Genomic DNA, 16,953 nt, shown 5'->3' on the forward strand with positions numbered 1-16,953 from the left:
TGATGATGATGATGATGATAATATTAATCTTTGGTGAGATCCACAGCCTTTGGGGCTGGGTGGTATCTCAACAGCTCGAGTCCTTACCAAGGGCCTAGGAACTGTTAAGGTAACATCAGAGGATATAAGTTGTTCCAACTTATTTGTTATTTGTTTATTTGTTATTGTTATTATGTTTGTTGTTGTTGTTAAGGTAAAGGTTCCCCTTGTACTAGTCATTCCTGATTCTGGGGCGGTGCTCATCTCCGTTTCAAAGCCGAAGAGCCAGCGCTGTCCGAAGATGTCTCCGTGGTCATGTGGCCAGCATGACTCAACAGCGAAAGCACATGGAACATTGTTACCTTCCCACCAAAGGTGGTTCCTATTTTTCTACTTGCATTTTTTACCTGCTTTCGAACTGCTAGGTTAGCAGAAGCTGGGACAAATAACGCGAGCTCACTCTGTTATGTGGCACTAGGGATTTGAACCGCTGAACTGCCGACCTTTCTGATCAACAAGCCCAGCATGCTAGCCATTAAGCCACCACATCCTTATGCTTATTATGATTATTATTATATCTTTTATTCATTAAATATTAAACTCAGTCAACTGAACATTTAAAGATCTGTCACAAATACCATTGATTGGTGCTAATAGTTGATACGGGTTGTATCAACGAAGTATTTTATTATTGTTATTATTATTATTCATTGAACATGAAACTCAGTTAACTGAACATTTTAAAATGTATCACAAATATTATTGACCTGCACTGATGATTGATACGGGTTGCTGCAAGTGTCCTAGTTATCAACCAAATTTACAGGTGGCTGTTCTGTATAAGCTGGGTTGACAAAATGACAAATGAGGTGATAAGGTGCCTGGGAAAGCCACGGGAGATAATCAAAACCATTAAAAAGCAAATGTTAAGAATATTTTGGTTATGTGATGTGACACCCAGAAAAATATGGCATCCTTCATTTAATCCTCCAGGGAAAGGTTGAAGGAAAATAGGTCGAGGCAGAAGAACAACAGAATGCTTCAAAACTTAACAGACTGGTTTGGACAAAACTCAACAGCACTTTTTCATGTGGCTGTTGACAAAAATAGCATCACCAACGTCCGATGATGGATATGGCACACGATTAGATAGATAGATAGATAGATAGATAGACAGACAGACAGACAGACAGACAGACAGACAGACAGACAGACAGACAGACAGACAGACAGACAGACAGACAGACAGACAGACAGACAGACAGACAGACAGACAGACAGACAGACAGACAGACAGACAGACAGACAGATAGGATGGATAGACAGGAGATAGATCGATAGATAAGAGATAGATAGACACAGACAGATAGGATAGGAGATAGATATAGATAAAAAATTATATATTAAAATGTATATATTTTTAAAAATGGTGTGTTTACACACACAACACACCCACCCCACTCAAGCGAATGAAGAATAGACTCACGCTCTACACACCCACAGACGGCGCCGCCATCTTACACGCTCGGGTCTCCCCACAGCAACGGTGGGCGTGGCGAACGCGGGCCAATGGTTAGCCGCGCCTCGGTGCGGGGCAGTCCTTCCGGCGCGTTGCCGTGGCGCCGGCGCGGCCCGCGCCTGCGCAGTGGGCTTCAGGGCGGGGGCGCGCTCCCGCCCGCCCCCGCGGGGCCCCCTTTAAAGGCAGCGGCCGCGGCCCGGCCGGCCGTCCCCGTCTCAGGAGCGTCGCCATCATGTACCGCCGTCTGGGAGAGCTGCTGGCGCCTGCCCGCGCCGCCGCCGCCGCTGCCTCTTGCCCGCCCTGCGCGGAGCCCTGCGCGGCCTCGGCCTTGCAGCTGGCGGCGGCGCCCGGGGAGTCCCGGCGAGGCTACAGCCAGGCGGTAAGCCGCGAGGAGGCCTCCGAGGACGACCCGAACTTCTTCCGCATGGTGGAGGGCTTCTTCGACCGCGGCGCCGGCATCGTGGAGGACCAGCTGGTGTCCGGGCTGCGCACCCGCGAGAGCGCCGAGGAGAAGCGGCACCGCGTACGGGGGATCCTGCGCATCATCAAGCCCTGCAACCACGTGCTGAGCGTCTCCTTCCCCATCAAGCGCGACAACGGCGAGTGGGAGGTGGTGGAGGGCTACCGCGCCCAGCACAGCCAGCACCGCACGCCCTGCAAGGGAGGTGAGCCCTTTCACACGTGCCCTCGCCGACACGCGTCAGGGAGGGAAGCAGGCAGACACGCGTGCAGGGCCGGCGCCCCGCCTCCTCGCCCACCCCTGCAAAGGATCCGGGCCCTGTCGGGGCCGCCCAGCGTCCCTTTGGCGGCAAGGCTTCCCCAGACGCGGGTCTTTGGGCGTCGCCCCTTCTCTGAAATAAACACCCCGTGTTTTGTTTTTTTTCCATACGTGGCCCGAGGAGATTTCCTTCCCCATCTCCGGCTCTCTTTTGGCCGTCGTGTGTGTGGCATACGAGGAAAGGAATGGGCACTCCCCTTTTAGGGTCCAGCCTGGCACAAATGCACGAGCTCTGTGTGTGCGTTGTGCTTTTGCTGGGAGTTGAAATGGATTTTATTTATCTTATTTATCCTGCAGAAATCTCTTGGAGAGCGATTGGTTTGCTAATGTACAGAAAGCCCTACAAACATTTATATGGATAGGATAATAAACGGTTCTCCATTGTCATTTTGCTGCATTGTGTGACACACACACACACACACACATATATATATGAATTCTTTATTGGCCAAGTATGATTAGACACACAAGGAATTTGTCTTGGTTGCATATGTTCTCCGTGTACATAAAGAAAAATAAAATAGAATACACTCATCAAGAATCATAAGATTCAACACTTAGTGATAGTAATAGGTTACTAATAAGCAATTGAATCATACTAGGAAACAAATAAAACAAAAAAAATGTAAAGATACAAGCAACATGGTTATAGCCATAAGTGGGAGGAGATAGGTAATAGGAAGGAGGAGGAGAAGAATAGTAATACAGGTTTAGTAAATAGTTTGACAGTGTTGAAGGGATTACTTGTTTAGCAGAGTGATGGCATTAGGGCAAAAAAAACTGTCCTTGTATCTAGTTGTTCTTGTGTGCAGTGCCCTATAGCGTTCTGAGGGTAGGAGTTGAAACAATTTATATTTGTATAATTGAATAATATAATTATTCAATATTCTATTCTTATATGGACAAGGACAATGATATTTGATATTGTGGAATATACAGTATTGTCCTGGTTCTTAACATTGCAGGAAGTGATTTTCCTTCTCCTTTTAGGAATCTGGCCATGGTTCTCCCCCCCCCTCCCCCTTTAAAACTGGCTAGTGAAATTGGCTAGTTTCATAGATAGGTCTTCTCTTTCCTGTTTCTTGCATAGATACATTTCCTAGGATCACTGCTTACACTATCCTGGTTAATCTTTTTAAACACTTGTGTAGTCCTCTTCAGCACAAGAACAGGAGATAATGGGCCTTGAGTATGGAAGTCACAGTAAGAATGAGCCGACTATCAAAGAACCTTAGAGCATTTTCCCTTAGTTGCTTCATACTAGGATATACCCTGGGATAAGAGGGGGAATTAAAGCCTTAATACTTGAAACAGAGATGGCTTCTTGGGTAGCTTAACTGTTTATTGTGTGACTAAACAGTAAACAGAAAGGCCGGTGTGTTACACAGTGGCAACAAGATTGCCTTTGATGCTGTGTGGATCCCACGGGCATTCTTGCAACGGAAAAGGGGTGTAAGCAGTGCTCTTTGTTTGAACCACCCCTCCCTTAAAGGAGGCAAAAGTAAGCTGAGAGTTGGCAGTATTTACCCCTGCAGGCTAAAGAGAACATCTTTGGATATTGTGTGATTCATCACATCCATGTTTGAGCTACAGTTTTCTGTAAGAGCTCAAACGTATCTTCCTCCAGTTCTCCCCAAAACAGCTAGATTTCTCTGTACGTTTGCACTGAGAAACAGTTAAGAGGACTCAATCACGCACTGGGTTTGTGTGGCTGTTTGTCCCCATCCCAATTCAGCGCACTTGACTTGCTGTGAATGTTGCAGTTAAAATGAATTGGAAAAACCACTCAGGCATTTGTTTATCTTTGTTGTGCCGTCATTGACTTGTTCATATGTAGTGTATCAGGCAGTTGATGATTGGTTAAGGACAAAATTGGCCAGAATGGTGAAAATTGCAAAACATTCTTTCCAGAGTGTTACCTGATTCCTTAGATAAGAAAACCTGCGCCAAAGGTTAGAAAGATGCATTTTTAGATAATGGAGACATACCTATCCTCTGGAGGAGATTTGGCTCCTCCCTTCAGTCCCCTGTGTGATAAACAAGCTTTCTGCAAGTTCTGACAATTTCCTGCAGTCCATAGTTCATTCTTGTTTGAGTTTCACGAGAAAAATAAAAGTTTTCCGTGGAGTTTGCAGGAGCCTGCCGTTCCATAGGTTTGAAAGAGACTACTCGGTTGCCCAAAGGCCAATTAATTGCTGGAAATTTGTGTTTTGGATGCTTTATTTTTGTTCAGTTGCTTAATCTTCAGAGAGTAGAACACTCGGGGTTTATATCAGCATATCAAAATGTATACTTTATTTGATCGTGAGGTTTACAAAAGAAACGCTGAAGAACCTCTGTGGAAGGTTTCAGATGTGAAGTTTATGCGACTGGGAAATAGGGTCTCTCTTGGAATTCTTCAAATACGGGTGGTCCAAGTTCAGCCTGTCCAGATTAGTTTGGACACAAGGTTTAAAAATTCCATTGTGGCCACTGAAAGACACTGAATAAAATAATTGTTTTCATCAAGATATTTTGTCCTTCAACGTCTACATAGAGGGAGGATAATTTCAAAATTACTCAAGGCAAATGCAATATTTTCTTGCACTTTCTGGCATCCAGATTGCTTGGTGTGCTTGGTGTTGTAACAATAATCATAACTATTGCCACATAATACAATATCTCCAAAGTTGCTGACAAAGTTCTACGTCCCAATGTCATTCTCTTAAGAACCGTAATATTTTCCCCAACCTATGTAGGAAACCAAAATCCATTTAATATCGATCTCCAAATCCTTGTAACCAAAAAGAAAAGTCTTGCTTGAGGAGCTTCAGTAAATTGAATTGCCTTCTTTGAGCTTCCCAGTGCTGGTAAATAACTGCAGCTTCCAAGAACCCTGCAGATAGTCTGCATTTTAGTGTGGTGGACTGCATGACTCTCCCATACCACTCTCAAGGCTGCCAAAGCAGCTTTAGAGTGTTTGAATTATTTGCTTGTGAATTGTTTTCTACGAAGAAAGGAAGGTTGGGATAATAGATAATAGATTCTTAACATGGATATGACGTGCCTATGGTCATTGCTGCTTTTTGGGCTAGGTGATGTTTAGAAGAGACAAGTAATCCAAGAGTAAAATAGACCCACTGTCAAGTGATAGGGAAATCAAAAGATTCAGGCAGTTCAAATGGGTATAAAGATTTATTGCAAGCTTAAGCTCTCTACAAGTATCTGAACTACTAATGCTCAAAGCAAATATGCAGTAGATAAAGAGTCAGAGGAATTCAAGGTGGACTGGACTTAGATCTCTTGTGGGCGTCAAGGGACTTGATACTAATGACCTGTATCACTCCCCCTCCCTTGGGCTCAGCCTGGTCATTTCCTACATCCACTTGCTTTTTGTGGATTTGCTCCAATTTTCTTTTTCTTAACACCTTCCCTATGGAGGTTCTCAATCATCCAGGTCATGGTTGTACCAAAAGTGCTTTTTCAAGAGGCAACTGGACTTTCTGTTTTTTCCTTGAAGACGTTTTGCTTCTCATTCTTGGATAAGAAACAAAATGTCTTCAAAGAAAAAACAAAGTCCCGTTGCCTCTTGAAAAAGCACATTTGGGACTTCACGCCCTCCCTTTTTCTGTATTTAATTTGTTAATTGTTTTATCTTATTTGTCTTTTTAATAAGGCTTGTTGGTAATTGCAAATTGGGATAAGGTAGTCTTCCTTCTCTGTAACATTAAAATTTCACACCAACTTACATTATCCATTGTTCCCATAATGCTTAAGTAACAGAAGCAACACTAGCAGTTTCTGGTATAGTCCATGGATTTGACAATAGTGAGACTCCTCTAATATAACCATCTCACATGCTTTGGATTTTTGTATATTTTGGGGGTGTTGCTGAATTATTCCTTTGACAAGTAAAATTATAAAAGAAAAAAATAACTATGTTTTAAAGCTTGATCATCTGTAATAAAGTTTAAACCTTGAATCTTTGGAGATCCTTTAAATAATTCCATTGGGGTATTGAACTAATTTGAATTGCTGGTCCATGCAACATCCCTATCTTTAGAAAGTAGTACATGTTGTGGTGTTGAAAAACCTTGAACAAAGTTTTGATTTCTAGTCAGGAATTCTTGACTATCATACTTTGACTTTTGGAAGGATGTTTTGTAAATTCAAGAAGCAGGAATCTATTTCCAAACTTTATTGAGTATTCATAATAAATTATGCCCCAATTTTTTGAAAATTCAGATACTTATTCTTTTAAACTATAGTAAATAAAAATCTGATATGGCATTTTACATTTAGCAAGAAGCAAGAACAAGTATTAAAAATGGAAATGTGGGATAAAAACTAAAGTATTATTTTGCCTTTTGTAAAATCTGTGCATTCTCATAGGAATCAGTGATTGTATTTGGCATATTTATAGTTGATGATTTTAATGTTTTTATGATGTAAGCCTGGCTGTTTCAGAGCAGATATATTTGCCCAAAATTCCAAGATTGGTTTTTTTGGAGTGCTTTTAGAAACTACTCAGGGCTGTTTCATCACCTGAGAAATATTTTCAATCTGTATTCCAAGTCAACTGGACTAATGAGGTATATATATGTTTGGCTGAATTTTTGGATTTCATTTTTAAACAGCTGTGGTTATCCAAACCCTACACATTGTGACTTTTAAGAGCATCCCTAGATATGCCATTAAATTAACTAATAGAAACTGGTTTGCTTCCTAAATATTTATTAAAAACTTTAAAAAAATATGTTTTCAGTAATGGAAAGAAACAGCAGCAGCAGCATAGATTAAAAATACTTAGCCCTAATTTTGTAGGATTTTTAAAAAGGCTATTCTCTCTGTTTTCCCTCTCCCCCTGTTCCCCCCTTTTTCTCAGCTGTAAGGAAAACCATGCAAACAATTCACAATCAATCATAATACAGTAAAGAGTACACTGGTGTTAGTTTGCCTGTATGATCATGTGCTTAGAGGTTGTGCTTCAGAAGAAACTACAGCTGCTCCTATTTATCATATGGACAGCTGTCCAGAGAACTAAAAGTGTCCTAACAAGGTACAGGAAACAGGAATGACCTTCTAGTAATGGAGCGTCCTATGTTAATCTCTACGTTTTATCCAGACTCTAGCAGAGATACTCTATCTTAAAGGAGACCATTGTTCCTGTAGAAACAGTCATGTTGAATAAATAGTCTGTTGACATTTTGTCTTTGTTTTTGTACCTCTGGATCAACTACTAGAGCTGTGATGGCGAATTTATGGCACATGGAACCGTATTTGCCAGCACGGCAGCCTCAACTCCGGTGCACACTGGCCAGCTGATTTTCAGCCTTCCAGAGGGCCAGGGGAGGCCATTTCCGGAGGCTATCCTGAAGCCTGGGGAGGGTGAAAACGGCCTCCCCTGGAGGCCCTCTTGGAGGCGGAAACAAATCGTTTCCAAACTTCTGGTTGGGCCCGTTTTTTGTCCTCCCCAGGCCCCGGAGGCTTTCCTGAAGCCTGGGAAAGGTGAAAAATGGGCCTAACGGGCCAATTGGGAGTTTGGAAACAATCTCTTTCTGGGGGCCGTGGGAAGGCATTTTCACTTTCCCCAGTCTTTCAGGAAAGCCTCCAGAGCGAAAACTCCACTCCTGCTCAGGGGGTGTCATGCGCGCATGCTCTGGGAGGTCACATGCGCAGGTAGGTGGGGCGCATTCCAATGTGGGTCTGGGCACGCACGTGGGCCTTTAGAAAAAGGTTAACCATCACTGTACTAGAGCCATAAGCCTGATTATAATAGTTGTTTTAGGTCATCTCTGTCACTTGCAAGCATCCTTAATTTTTAAAATCCCCATTAGCTTCTTAATGGTGACTTTCTTTTCCTCTTTGAGTAGTGCATAAATAAACTAGTGCTTGCTTCCCAGTTTATTGTGTTGTTGCTAAAAAATCAAAATGTCCAAAGCTGTTTTGTTAAACTTAAACCCTAAAGAAAGAGAGACTTTGCAATGAGTGATGGCTTTCAGTTTTGGTTCTGATTCATCACTTCCCTTTCTCCATCCCAAACGTGACTCAAGGACCCCTGGGTGTCTTATCTTCCAGGAACAGCCCCGTTTAAAAATATCTAGTAGTTTGGCAACAAAACACATCTATTGTCATTTTCTGGCAGAGGCGTAAGGAATATCTTGAAGCCTGTGGTTTATGGGGTAGCTCAGTGATGGCGAACCTTTTTCTTATGGCACGCCACAATTGTGTGTGCATGCACTAACACGTGTGCATGTCTACACCAATGCAATCCTCTCCGCCCATCTGCGCATGCACACATGACCTCCCCGTGCATGCGCAAAAGACCCCTCCCCAGGCTCCGGAGGCTTTCCTGAAGTCTGGGGAGGGTGAAAACGGCCTCCCCCTGGAGGCCAGAAACAGATCATTTCTGAACTTCTGGTTAGCCCATTGGGGCCGTTTTTCATCCTCCCCAGGCTTCAGGAAAGTCTCCAGAGGCTGGGGAGGGCGAAAAACAAGGCCAACAGGCCAACCGGAAGTTCATTTCCCTGGCCTTCCGTAAGGCCGAAAATCAGCTGGCACATGCGCGTTGGGAGCTGATGGTGGGCATGGCAGCAAATATGGCTCTGCATGCCACAGGTTTGCCATCGGGGGTAGCTGATCCCCTGAAGATGGCTCTGTTCTTTGCTATAAAATATGATAGTGTTCCATCATATGAGCTTTATTTAAGGCAATTGGGTTTAGCTACTTTACTGCCAAATTGTTTGTGGATTTATTCCTAATACTTATAGGTAAGATCCTTGCTTCACCATGTTTTGGTATCACTATTCACAAACTTTATTGCATTCACTACTCACAAAATTACTGCAGTGTGCAAGCAGTTGCTAAATTGTGTGTGTGCGTACAGTTTTACCTACAAGTCTTGTCTCTTCCAGAAGGGAGTTAAAAGCTCACAAATTGAACATTTTTTCAGAATTCTTTAGTGATTTTTCATTGTTGCTTCAGTACAAAGGAGACGAATCTGTTCTTTGCAGACTGTGATGTCCTAGTTGGTTAACTTTCTTTTTCGGGTGTGCCGGAGGAAAAGAAAATCCTTAACAAACAACATTTTGTGCCAGTTCCAGTGGAAAGTTTAACCATGGCTGTGAGTCATTTTGTAGTTGGAGGCTTTTATAACAGACAAACGAATTGCCTGGGTGTTTAAACAAAGTGAAGCTTAGCCTTGGTTGGGCAGAATACTGCTAACTTTGGTGCAGTTTTTCTTGCATTTCTAATGTCTGTTTTATTCCATCTCTTGAAATAAAAGGCATAAAAGAACAGAACAGTATAACAGAATTGGAAGGGACCCTGGAGGTCTTCCAATCCAACCCCCTCCTGAGGCAGGGAAACACTATTCCAGGGGTGTCAAACTCAAGGCCCAGGGACCAGATCTGGCCGTGGGGTGTTTAGATCGGGCCTGAGGTGCCACCTTGGAAACAGTAAAGGATTGGCCAATGGTGCCTCTGCCAGCAAAAATGGAGCTTCGGAGGGCTGCACACGGCCTTCCCGAGCTCCGCTTTCGCTGGCAGAGGTGGTATTCAGCCAGTTCGGACTGGTTCACCTGAACCGGTAGCATAAATCGCAGGTGGACCCACCCACCCCTGCTCTATGCAGTCCTATTTAGACACATTTTTGAGGCCGGCTGCATGCATGGAAGGCATGTGTGCGTGCGCGAGCAAAACATGCATGGAAGGCTGGCCGCATGCGTTGAAGCGAGGGTGGGGGTATGGGGCGAACCGGTGGTAACAAAATGTGAAACCCACTGCTGGTTTTAGGAGGCTGTTGCAACTGAAAATGGAGCTCGGGGGCCTGTTTTTGCTGGCAGAGTGCTTTAGCCAGCACAGGCGCCCCTGACACAAGTGACATTGAGCTGGCCACCCTGGCCTCTCGAGGTCAAAATACAACCCTGATGCCGCTCTCAATGAAATCAAGTTTGACACCCCAGCCCAATTCCATTTCAGTCCAGTCCCTTCTTAAAGACCTCCAATAATGAAGTACCCACAACTTCTGGAGACAAGTCCAATTGCAATAAATTTGATTAGGAAGATGGACTGAATCTTAACCATACCTTAGCCTGTGAAACGAAATACCAGGCGATGGAAGAGAATAAATGTAGCTCAGAGTTGAGCTGCGGAGTTCTTGGTGCTCTCTGAGCTTGGTTGTTTACTTGCAGATGTTTATTTTTGCAATTATAATAGGTAACGTCAGCTTGAGGGACCGTGAAACAGTTTTCCAGATTTAAGGCAGAGTAAAAGATGCATGTACATAAGTTAGGCCCGGTTATTAGATACTTAGTTTTGTTTTCAAAATTGTTCCCAAAGAAGAGTCAAACTATTCCCCAAAACACCTGTGTGTAGAACAAGAAGCAATGGGTGGAAACTAATCAAGGAGAGAAGCAACTTAGAACTGAGGAGAAACTTCCTGACAGTTAGAACAATTAAACAGTGGAACAGCTTGCCTCCAGAAGTTGTGAATGCCCCAACACTGGAAGTCTTTAAGAAGATGTTGGATAGCCATTTGTCTGGAACGGTATAGGGTTTCCTGCCTAGGCAGGGGGTTGGACTAGAAGACCTCCAAGGTCCCTTCCAACTCTGCTATTGTATTGTATTCCCAAATACCATGTTGATAACATATTCTCTTAATGTGTCTTTTATTATTCCTTGTGCGTAATCAAACTCTCCATTACATTCAGGAACAATTTCTTAATAGCCATAATAGTTATAATCCTCTCAAACACAAAGTACATTCATTTTCCCTTTCTTTCTAGTTAATGGAAGATTTCCATTATGTCGTCAAGAGTTCAGTGACCTGCCATTGCTTTTAAGTGGGTGGATAGCATGCTATGTTTCAATGCTTTGTGGCTCTAACTTGGTAAATTTTAATGATTAAAAGAAGAGTGCAATGAGAGTGGCTGTGAACTTGCTCCTCGCTTAGTTGTGGAAGGTTAGGGAACATTAAATAAGAGCAGGAAACCGGCTGCCTCAGATTAACGTGCAGCCAGACAGCTGGAAATGAGGAAGTGATAGCTTCCTCTACAGCAGACTTTGCAAAATGAAGTTCTTCACTGTAGGCATTAAAAAGTAATTCATCTTTTTTTCATAAAAGTAAATACTTGATTGACCAGATAACACAGAATAAAGCCAGTAGTTGGCGTATATCAACGAAATCCTACACTTGTGTTAGCATGTTTTATTTTTTTAGTCAAAGGGCAGTGGTGGGATTCCAAAACTTTTACTACCGGTTCTGTGGATGTGGCTTAGTGGGCGTGACAGGGGAAGGTTACTGCAGAATCCCCATTTCCTCCCAATCAGCTGGGACTCGGGAGGCAGAGACTAGATGGGGTGGGGCCAGTCAGAGGTGGCATTTACTCCGAACTACTCTAAATTTCTGCTACTGGTTCTCCAGAACTGGTCAGAAGTGAAGGCTGAATACCACTTCTGCCAAAAGAGACATGATGGCTTAGTGGTTAAAGACGCTGAAGCTGACAGCCTGGGTTCAGGACCCAAGTGCCACACGACAGGGTGAGCTCCCGTTCCTTGCTGCAGCAGTTCAAAAGCATGCAAAATGCAAGTAGATAAATAGGCACCACTTTGGGTGGGAAGGTAGCAGGTTCCGTGTGCTCAGCATATAGTCACGCTGGCCACATGACCACGGAAATAACTTTGGATAATGCTGGCTCCCTCAGCTAAGAAATGGAGATTGGCACCATTCCCCCTGAGTCGGACATGACTGGAGAGAGGAAACCTTTACTTTTTTATATTTTAGCAGCTGGATCCAGGATATTGTGGACTTTTTAGCCTGACGTGTTTTAGATCCATCAGTGGAAGCCACTAATGATGATGAATGGTATGAAGTTGTAGATCTTGCTGAACAAACTCTAATACCATTTATGAATATAGAATAACAGAAGTTCAAAGAGACGTTGGAGGCTGGAGGCCTCCTAGTTCTGCTCAAGCAGGAGACCATTCCAAACAAATGGCTGTCCAATCTCATCTTATAAATCTCCAGTGAGATTTTTTTATAGTTTTTTTTTTCAATTTTAAAAATATAAACATTCCATCTTTCCTTAAGCTGTGGGTCTTCTGAGTACAAATATTTCTGTGCAACATCCTTCCGTAGATCATAATACATTGAACAGTTAAACATTGTAAAGCTCTTCATTTCCTCCTTAACATATCTTCTAATAAAAATGAAATAATAGCATTAAACATAGTTATTCTCATCGGACTAATACTAACCATTGCCATTTTATTCTTCATATATTTTCTATTCTTTTTGCCTTCTTTTATTTCCAATTTCCTTTTTTATTCTCTAACCATTGATAAAATACTTCCCATATCATATAATAATCAGTTTGTTCTTTCTCCTTAATTGCTAATGTTAGTCTATTCATTTCTGCACATTCTAATATTTTCCTGGAACACCCACGACTTGTGGAGGAGATATTGCATTGATTGATTTTTCTCATTGTCAGGAAATTTCTCCTTATTTCTAGTTTGGTTGTCTCCTTGATTTCATTGCTCTCTGTTCAAATCATTTGACAGTTTTTTGCATTGAAATGATTTCTTCATTCAGTGATAGTCTCCTTAAACCCAACTGTACATATTATTTTGTCGGTATTTTGCTTATTGCTTCAAATATTGCATAATAGCTGCCTGTTAGTACTGGTTTGATCACAGTTGGATTTTCCAGACGAAAAAACAGCACATGCAGTGTTGAAAAATGAGCCCTTGTGAATAATACTAGGTTAATTTAAAAAGTATTTACAGAATTATGGAAGCGAAGTTGGGACCTGGGTCTGTAGTCGGGTTGGATTCCTGCTTAAAACCAGATGTGAAGATGATAATTCAATCCTTGAACAAAATGACTCACGTTGTGGATTTGCATGGTGGAACAAATATCAGAACTGATAGAATTAGTGACAAATTTTGCTTTTATTTTTTCTATTGCCAAAAGATTGAGCAAAACACCGTGTTTCCCCCAAAATAAAAAGGGGTCTTATTTTGACACCTGAAATAAGCACTTGGCCTTATTTTTGGGGGGGTCTTACAATTTTTTTCATGTGCAGGAGACGAGTATGGTCACCTCATGGACGCTGCTGTGTTGCAATATTTTCGGGGAGGTCTTATTTTTGGGAGAAGGCTTATTTTAGCTCATGCGCTCAAAAGCCCGATTGGGCTTATTATCCGGGGCAGTCTTATTTTCAGGGAAACAGGGTAGATTGCATTGTATTTGATTTCCCTGCTAAATTGCTTTTTTTTATGGTTTTCTTCCTTTTTGTGCTGGTGGCTGATTTCTTACCAGCAGGTGACACAATCATCAGTCACTAACATTCCTGTTTCTTTTAAACAGGTATTCGTTACAGCACGGAAGTGAGTGTTGATGAAGTAAAAGCTTTAGCTTCTCTTATGACATATAAGTGTGCAGTAGTTGGTAAGTAATTCTAAATGAACTTCACTCTAAAGCCCCAGGGCCTTTAATTTTGTCAGAGAGATGTTGATGAGCTGTGTAGGATATTATTCCCATATAAGACCTAGGAGTTTGGGGGAATAAAAAAGATCTACCTTGCTCTGGTGAGCTCCTTGAGAACATACGTAGAGTAATGGCCTGTGAGGGAGGTGACCTCTCTCCACAGATGGCGTGGGTGGGCTGAGCTTGTAAAGTAATTGTCTATGTTTTCCTGGGGATTTTAAGTTTTATTTTCTGTTTTCTTGGTGGGCCTGAAAATGAAGAATGTCCCTGGGAGTAGAAATGTCTGCTTTGCCAATTTTAGGGCATTTTAGAGATAACATTTCTAGCCTTCATCCAGCCTCAGCACGCTGCTACTTTTCAGTTTATGAAATAGAGAAAAATTGATTAAATCTGATATAATGCAAGCTTTTTAAACTCCTGTCTTTCTTAGCTGATCAAAATTAGCAAAACAAGAAAGGGTGAGCTGAGTAGAGTGGTGCCACTGCTCTTAAAAAGGCCTGAATCCAAATGATTCTTCAACTATCATTAAGTGGCACAACTAAACCTTTGTAGAAGTTTGCACACTTAATCAGATGATACACTATATAAAAGAAATATCCTGTTTTTCATATGTAAATAATTCTTGTGGAAAAAAAAACCAATTCGGAATCTCGTCTTTTCATTATGGTGAATTATGTTAAAATAAATCATTGTCATTGTATTGTATTTTCTTTCTTTTTTTTCATTTTCTGTTGATATCTCTGTGACTAATTCCTAAAAGTGGAAAAGACTAGACAGGCGAGTTAGCGATAAAATAAATCTTTACCATCTTTACATTCTTGTCCTTTGTTTTTTTTTTTTAACTTAAGCGTGAACATTTGTTTTCAGATGTGCCATTTGGTGGTGCAAAGGCTGGTGTTAAGATCAATCCTAGGCAATATACAGTAAGTTCAAATTCCAGAAAAATATGCTTTTAATCGGCATGTTTAGGGTTAGATATCTGAGGAGCTGTTTTCTTAACATAGACCAGTAGAATTCTATATATGTTCTTGGGCTGGAGAGATTAATTGCATACATATCATACCTTTCAGATAAACAATAATCACAGGGAAAGTTGCCAGATAAGCTTATGAATTCTGCCTGCAATTATTTTTGTTAATTGAGGCTGACATCTTTTTTTCTCAAATAAAAGGAATAACTTAGTTAGCAGCCAAATTGTGCCCATATAACTACAAGTAGTCCTTGGCTTACGACCACAATTGAGCTTAAAATTTCTGTTGCAAAGTAAAATATTTGTTGTAGGTTTTGCCCTGTTTCACAACTTTTCTTGCCACAGTTGTTAAGTGAATCACTGCCATTGTTAAGTTAGTCACACAGTTGTTAAATGAATCCAGCTTCCCTATGGACTCTGCTTGTCAGAAGGTCGCAAAAATTGATCAGATGGCCCCGGGACACTGCAACCGTCATAAATGTGTGTTGGTTGCTAAAAAAAATGAATTTTGATTTAGTGACCATGGGGATTCCGCAATGGTCATAAGTGTGAAAACGGGCATAAGTGACTTTTTTCAGTGCCGTTGTAACTTTGAACAGTCACTAAATAAACTGTTGTAAGTCGAGGACTGCCTGTATATGAGGAAGGATGCAGTATTTGTCAGATGTTGCATGTTTTGGCCAATATGCCAATAAAAGACCAGTTTACTTAATATGCTGTCATTCTACACAAGTTAGAATGTAAACTTAAGTCTGTTTTGCAAGCCAACATATGTTTTTGGGGTATGTGCTGTGCAGTGATGAACGCTTAGGATAAGAATGAAATAACATACAGGGTGGCTCAGAATCATTGCAATAGAATATTGTAATCCTTAGTTTTATTTATGGTGTGTTTCTAGCAATCCTAAAGTGGCAATTGATATCATTAAAAGTCATTGTTAAAGTTAAGTGTGGACTTTGGGCGTTGCTTACTCACCTCCCAGATATTCATTCTCTTCTTTTGTTGTTGTAGGATAATGAATTGGAAAAAATCACACGGAGGTTTACCATAGAACTGGCGAAGAAAGGCTTCATTGGTATGTAATGCTGGAATATCTGTATTGATTTGGATGAGAAGAATAATTCAGTACTAGATAATACAACTATGCCCCCCCCCCCCCAAATAATACTGGTAATTTGAATGTGAAAGTGTCTGTTGTGAAGACATTCAGAAGGACAAGAATGCTTTTGTTCCCTTGTTTTAATTATTGTATTTTTTACCTCTATAAGACACACGTTAGCTTTAGAGGAGGAAAACAAGGGTGGGGGGAATCTGCCTCTGCCTCCCATCAGCCATCTGGTATTCATCTGGCTAGCATCCTTGCAACAAACAGGAAACAGCCTGGTCAGCTTCAGCACATTATCACAGCCCCAGCATGTGGCTCATCAGGGCTCCGCTCCATTGAGCCCACCACTGGTCAACTGAGCTGAGCTGCTGCCACAGTCGGGGAACACTGGAGCCTTTGCTGCCAATCAGCTGATCGGCGGTTGGTTTGGCCTTCCGGAATACCGTCGATCAGCTGTTCTAGGTAGCGGTGATCCCTGCCATCTAGAACAGCTGATCAATGGTATTCTGGGAGGCAGATCCAATCAGCTGATCAGCGAAGGCTCCAGCATTCCATGGCGGCAGCGAACTGCGGCAGTGGTGACAGGCGGTGGTGACACCGGATCAGTCCCTTGGCCGCAATATTTGCTCTATAAGATGCACAGACATTTCCACCCACTTGTTTGGAAGGGGGAATGTGTCATATAGTGTGAAAATTCCTGTAATCCGCTATAGCAAAGTTGTAAGCTTGCATGCTTAATGCTTTTGGTTCCAGGGATGTGCAAAATTAATTCATCTGGGAACAGAATTCTTCCAGATTGATGAATTTCTACACCTCTCTCTCCAACCCTCCACATTGAGAGTACTTAGAAAATCATATTAAAGAAATGAGCTCTTCCTTGGCTTGTCAAGCTGTCAAATCAAAAGACCAATTTGTCTTGTTCGTTCATAACTAACTGGAGAAACGCCCATGTCCTCTTTTTGCTGTAAACATGCCGTCCATCCTTTTATTGTCTCTCCAGCATTTGAATCATAGGAATAAAATTGGTTTCCCTTCTTTCCACCTGCAACTATCTGCGGACCCTGAACCCCTTCTTGGAAGCCAGGGACTATTCCTTAGCAAGGCATGATAGAGCAGAGCAAACAGAAGAAAAA

The 16,953-nt window shown here is 42.0% G+C and overlaps 2 protein-coding genes across 4 annotated transcripts in view; one reads left to right on the forward strand and one right to left on the reverse strand.

Moving 5' to 3' along the window:
• SHLD2 (shieldin complex subunit 2) overlaps positions 1-1,542 on the reverse strand; it is a 49,221-nt gene extending 47,679 nt beyond the window's left edge. Inside the window, exon 1 of one of the 3 annotated variants that reach the window (XM_081956512.1) lies at positions 1,477-1,542. The gene's annotated coding sequence lies outside the window, so the exon portion shown is untranslated. Of the gene's footprint in view, positions 1-1,465 lie in introns of all 3 variants that reach the window. The other 2 variants (XM_081956510.1, XM_081956511.1) reach the window with 2 other exon arrangements.
• Positions 1,543-1,681: 139 nt separating this feature from the next.
• The window catches only part of GLUD1 (glutamate dehydrogenase 1), a 33,392-nt gene continuing 18,120 nt past the window's right edge, over positions 1,682-16,953 (forward strand). The window contains exons 1-4 of the mRNA XM_081956519.1: positions 1,682-2,163; positions 13,626-13,706; positions 14,613-14,668; positions 15,727-15,790. Coding sequence (XP_081812645.1) covers positions 1,731-2,163; positions 13,626-13,706; positions 14,613-14,668; positions 15,727-15,790 — 634 coding nt within the window. The 5' untranslated portion in view covers positions 1,682-1,730. The remainder of the gene's footprint in view (positions 2,164-13,625; positions 13,707-14,612; positions 14,669-15,726; positions 15,791-16,953) is intronic.

The sequence above is a fragment of the Natrix helvetica genome (assembly GCF_964273705.1).
Source record: "Natrix helvetica genome assembly, chromosome: 5".
NCBI classification, from domain to species: Eukaryota; Metazoa; Chordata; class Lepidosauria; order Squamata; family Natricidae; genus Natrix; species Natrix helvetica.